A 6,000-nucleotide genomic window follows, 5' to 3' on the forward strand; every position below is an offset into this window, starting at 1 on the left:
AGCAAGACAGCAACTGTAGCAATCCAGGATTACTTTAGGGCCAGTAGTCCAGGGGTTAGTTCTCCCTAATTTAGGAGGCCTCCTAGATAGGGTGCCACTTAACCCCATGCTATCATGAATGACACTGGACTGTAGGGCGATGGAGCAGCGAGTACAAGCTTAGAACACTTTGACTCCCCACTCCGTGCCAGTACAATGTCCCTGTTAGATCACTCTTATTGCCAAAGACATTTTAATAGCTTATTTTAAAAAAACTGAATTGATTTATCTGTCATGATTAGATTTATTCTTAAAAGCTTAACCTAATAAATGAACAAACAATAGTTAATATTATGTGCCCCATTTCCAGCAGCCTTTTTCCTACAGATTCCTTTTTTTACTGGTTCCGAGAATGTACTATAAAAAGCATAGCATGGGGAGGGTAGGGGCAGGTCTGTCTTCATACCCTGCCTAATATTTACTGACAAGACCCACTCCCTTTGTGAATTCAAGGACCCAATGTCTAAGCCCCTGATATAACCAATGCCATTGTGGCCCTGACATGGGGGAGAGAAGGCAAGAAAAACAGAATTATTTCTGAACTGTTTAATTTGTTTATGGTGCTCTTACCATATAGGCTTATTTATGGGTCAATTAAAGATTTATTCAGAAAGGTAGGATTAATTCTGAATGAAGTCTATTAACAGTCTGGGAATAGGATTCTTCCAGCCATAACAAACTACAACTCATTGTGCATTCCGTGTCAATACCATTATGTAGCTAACTAATGACTGCATTGCATATAACATATACAGATTAATGATCTACCCACTTCTCTTCCTTGATCAGGGTAACACAGAACTACAAGTTGAGTATGTTGAAGACATTCAACCCAACACTATTCACATGGCTCTTCAGATCCCACAGTACTTCCTTATTACAGCTGGCGAGGTTGTATTTTCAGTCACTGGCCTGGAGTTTTCATACTCTCAGGTATGTAAATGTCCCACTATAAGGACTAATAGCATGCTTTATTTGCCCTGCTACACTGGATGTGATGTGAATAATAAGAAGTACTTCCTGATTAAGATGTCATGGTAGTTGTCACACTGTACTAGATAAGAAGCTGCTCTGTTTTGTTACAGCCAAGTTATCTGAAGACCTTACTGAGAGATAGTGAGGTTCATTTACTAATATTCAGAATGTGCTAAACTGCACAGGTTCACTTGCCAGCATCCAATCAGAAATCATTTTTTATCCCTCTGGTTTGTAAATAAAACCAAATATCTGATTGGTTGATATGGGTAATGCTGGCCGTACACTGCCAGATCCACTTGTTTGGTGACCTCACCAAGGGAGGCCCTATTTTGCCACCCACATGCAGAGCCAAATTGGACCAGAGATAAAGCTGCCAACCCCTTTGCTGCCCCAGGTACAGTGGGCAGCTTCTTGGAGGGTGCTTCTTGCATTTGTTGAGAGGGAAAGGAGACTAGTGAATACAATTTCACTGTTATACCTAGTAGGATAGTCATAAAACTGTAACTATTTTATTATCTAGCAATATTTTAGGCAAGAATCCACTCTGCTTAAAAACCATCAAATCTTGACCAGGAAACTAGATAGAGTATTAGACACTACAGTACTACATTAATAAAGTTCAGTTTAGCATTTATCAAATAGCTCTTATCAGCTGTTTCTCTTGGAAGCACGCAATGTAAAACATTACTTCATCCAAAAAGAAATAGTTAATAGATAGATATGAAAATAAAAGGGAAAACATGAAATGGTGTATTTTAGAATTTGTTTTTAAAGGCTCTTCCTCAATTCTAATTTCTTACAGGCTCCTTCCAACATGAAATCTGTTCTCCAAGCTGGGTGGCTGTTGACTGTAGCTGTTGGAAATATCATTGTCCTTATTGTGGCTGGGGCATCACACATTAGTCAACAGGTAAATGAATTCTATATGGACCTTCTGCAATGGTAATATTAATACCATTTAATGAATAGCAATAAATATAATTTGACCATAATAATATGACTATGATGAGCCCATTATCCAGAAAACTCCAAATTATGGAAAGGCCATCTCCTGTAGAGTCCATCTTAAGCAGGGCTGGAACTAGGAGCAGGCAGAAGAGGTACGTGCCTAGGGTGCAACAGAGTGGGGGTATGTACCTCTTTTGCCTGCCTTCCCCTAGTTTTGGGCCACCTGAAGTCTGGATCCCGCACGCAATGGGGTGAGTGAGATTCAGCAGTAGGTGTGGGTGCTTGCCTTGGGTGAGGCAGGTTTGGGTCAGGGGTAAGTCAGGACATTGCTTACCTGTACATCACTATTGGTCTGTATTTCAAAATAACTAACTCTTGACACTTTTTTACAGTGGGCAGAGTATGTGCTCTTTGCTGCTCTCCTGGTAGCTGTTTGTATCATCTTTGCTGTCATGGCCTACTTCTACACTTATGTGGATCCTGCCGAGATTGAAGCTCAGTTTGATGAAGAAGAAAAGAAAAAGAATGCAAAGGAAATAGAGGCAATGGGTGTTCAAAATGGAGATGGACCTTATTCACAAACAAAAATGTAATGTGGGATGATGATATCAAAAACCTGTAAATATACCGTTTGTCATTTGGGAAATACCTTGTTGCCTGGAAATCAAACTAATGATAACGCTGGAGTGCAATGTGAGAGATCAAGTGGAAAGCATTTGGCGCCAGCGCTTACCTTCTGGAGATCGCCGCTCTGCATAATTTGTTTTCAGATACAAAATATTGAAATATGACAATGATCCTTTGAGATTCCTATAAAAAGAAAACAAATAAAGAGCGATAATTTATTGTTTTTTGCCCTTTGTTTTAATGTTTCAGTGCCTTATATATAGAAAAACTGATATATATATATATAACATGGACTAGTTTTATCTCTAAGCACATTAAAGCACATAAATTGTATTATTGTGATAAGATTCAATTAAGATTGTTACAGTTTGCATAGGACAACTCCCATTGACTTATACAAGACTTTGACAGCTTTTAGACGGCATATTTTTACATTTGCAGTTTTCGTGGTTTTGACGCATAATAAATGGCAAAAAATGTACAATTTTTTCATGAAAAAAAATCTAGTTATAGAGCAAAAGAACATGGATCCCAGAGAAAAAATACAAACGTTAGTAACAAAGGCCTTAGTGTCGAAGGTACTGGTTATGATTTGCTATATCAAAATATTTCACTAGGTGGCAGTGTTTTACCATTAAATATTGTAGACTGTAGAACCTGTCCGTTGTATACAATGCTGCTTGCACACCGGTATATTATTTATGGGATTACTCACACTGTTACTGACAGTAATGACTTTGGGTACATTGGAACAGCAGAAAGTTTAGTTCTGCGCAAGTATTAGCACTGCAAGAACTCAATAATTCAGGCTCGGCAGGCAGCATCTCTCCACAAACTGCTGCTGTGAAGTCTAATGGCTTACAAAATGCAGAGCAAAATATCAAGATCAAGAGACAACTTTTCCTATTTCTTTTGTCATTTTTCTGTCAAAAATTCAGTGATTCAATTGTGCTGTCAGGTCTTCATTGCTGAAATGACCCTGTAGGAAATGTAACTTGCCAAGCTTCATTTATTGGGATTTATAGAAAAGTCACTAATACCTGCACTTTTTTTTTTTCAAAAAATTAGGTGTGCTGGGTTTACTTGGATGGGTTGAACTTGATGGACACTGGTCTTTTTTCAACCCTATGTAACTATGTAACTATGTAATTTAAGACATGCTCGCCAGTTTTTGATGGGAATGGTAAAGACAAACAAAATGGGTTCTATTAACCCTGGCTAGATAACGGCATTGATTACTTTACAAACACTACAATTTTGCCACTAAGCTTCAGAACTCACACTATCTATAACCTTCCATTTTAGCTCTGCCTGGAGAGAATATAACAAAGAAGTGTACTAAAGTTATGCAGCAGATACTTTTCATACATTAAATCAGGTACAGTGTCACACACACAAGTTATTGCATTTTGTGAGGGAAGTGTTCTGTGCCCACTGACCTGTAGTCCTTGGACAGAATTGCAGACCTATTTACAATACACATATGTTTTTCTGCAGAACATTGCTTATATTAGGGAAATGCATGTGCTTGCCTGCATAATTTTGTGTATGTATTAAATGGTGAACATTTTTATATTGATTTTTTAATATAGCACAGGTATGGGGATTATTATCTGGCAACCCTTTATCCAGAGAGCTCCAAAATATAGCTTTGCCATTTCCCAACCAATTCTTCATATTTCGAATTTATGATTATCGAATAGTACTTTCATACCAGTCAACTTCCCAGGTTTTGGACCTCTCCCAACTTTCCTTTTTTTGCTATAGTTTATACAGGAGCAGTGGCCAGCTCCATGTTGTAGCTTCCACCCTTCCCAGATATAGTCAGCTGACCTCAGTGGAGCCAATAAAAGGGCAAACATTTGGGGGTTTTAACCTTGAAAGCAAGTAAGTTGCAGGTAAAACTCTGTCCCTTTGTTAAATGTATATTGAAGCAGTAGAATTCTTAATGAATCAGATAAAAGTGAGTGTAGGACTGGCCAGAGCAGGGATGATGTAAGTGGCCAGCTTGAAGTATATTGCAATATATGGACAAACTATCCCTGTTTTGCTTAAAGGGGAGGGAATCTCTTGCTAGCTTAATGCACAGAATGTCTTAATGTCCAATATATATTGATAACAGGTGAGTGCAGAGGATTTCTTGTTGTTGTCTATATGTATTTTGTGATCACAACCTCATTGCACCCCTGCCCAATGGTTTAAAATGTAGTAGTTGAAAATAACTTCCCATTTTTTGCTATTTGGACCTCTCCCCCCAGGCTGCGGCCTCTATATGCCATTCCCCAGGGTTTTCCAGTTTTCTCTAAATTTGATGTGAGTTCACAGAGAGCATTCAGTGGCTTCAGAGGAGCTCATGCACATATGTAGTGATGTCATATGCAGTGATGTCATTAGACCATATTCAAATTTTCCACTGGATTCTCTGGGGTTGGCATCTCTGATCCTTGCACTTGGTGATAGCTTAGATAACATAAATGTATATTGATACCAAAGCCATTCTGGGTTTTGTGCTTTTAGTAGCCTTAGGGCTGTGACACACAATGAGATTGGTCGCCACACGACAAATCTCCCTTGTCGCGGGCAACTAATCTCCCCGAAATGCATTCTCGCTGGTGGGATGGCATACGCGGCACCGTGATTTGCCTAAGTCGCGGAGGTTTCCTCTCAAGGCATTTACATTCACGCCAGTGGGATGGCATTTGGGGGAGATTAGTCACCCGCGACAAGGGAGATTTGTCACGCTATGGCCCTTAAGGCATGTTGTTCCAAACTTCGTTAAAAAATGAAAACCCCTACATACCAAATATTCCAGATATTAGTTCCCATTTGTGTATATACTTTATAATGAATCCTGCAGGCTTTAACAATGTTGAAAATCAGTTTAGATTGATATTTATTGAATTGATTGAAGTGGGCCTTTGAATCGATCTGTCCGTTAAAAATTCCTAGAAATTAAACTTTTATCAAAAATCTTGCAAGCTTTCAGTGGTAAAGGCAAAGGGCAAGTGTTGAGCGATAAACGTTTAATTTATATTTAATTGCAGGGAAATAAAATGTTGGTACATGGGAGTCTTTTAAATTCAAACAACATCTGTTGCAGCTTTATTTCCCATGTAGAGCTGAAACCATCAGCAAATGAAGGCAGCATTAACAATATCTCCCTAATTCATCAAAGTGAAACATGGCACAGCATTACTCTGCTTGGTTTCATTTCCAACAGTAACATTTGCCAGATAACGATTATTCTCCATTTGTTCTTACACTCAGGGCATCCAATGAAGAATATAAACAATGAGAAACTAAAGCCAGAGGCAAACGCAATGTTTTTTCTGCTGATTTGCTCCCTTCCGCTCCATCTTGTAACTTGTATTTGTACATAGGAACTTAACAAAAATAGCCAGTAATGTT

The 6,000-nt window shown here is 38.6% G+C and overlaps 1 protein-coding gene across 2 annotated transcripts in view; it reads left to right on the forward strand.

Moving 5' to 3' along the window:
• Positions 1 to 2,815, forward strand: part of slc15a1 (solute carrier family 15 (oligopeptide transporter), member 1) — a 29,824-nt gene extending 27,009 nt beyond the window's left edge. Inside the window, exons 21-23 of one of the 2 annotated variants that reach the window (XM_012957717.2) lie at positions 829 to 972; positions 1,820 to 1,927; positions 2,358 to 2,815. In XM_012957717.2, the coding sequence (XP_012813171.2) occupies positions 829 to 972; positions 1,820 to 1,927; positions 2,358 to 2,558 (453 nt within the window). In that variant the 3' untranslated portion in view covers positions 2,559 to 2,815. The remainder of the gene's footprint in view (positions 1 to 828; positions 973 to 1,819; positions 1,928 to 2,357) is intronic. The other variant, XM_031897059.1, reaches the window with a different exon arrangement.
• Positions 2,816 to 6,000: the final 3,185 nt, after the last annotated feature.

This window comes from Xenopus tropicalis, chromosome 2 (assembly GCF_000004195.4).
Source record: "Xenopus tropicalis strain Nigerian chromosome 2, UCB_Xtro_10.0, whole genome shotgun sequence".
NCBI classification, from domain to species: Eukaryota; Metazoa; Chordata; class Amphibia; order Anura; family Pipidae; genus Xenopus; species Xenopus tropicalis.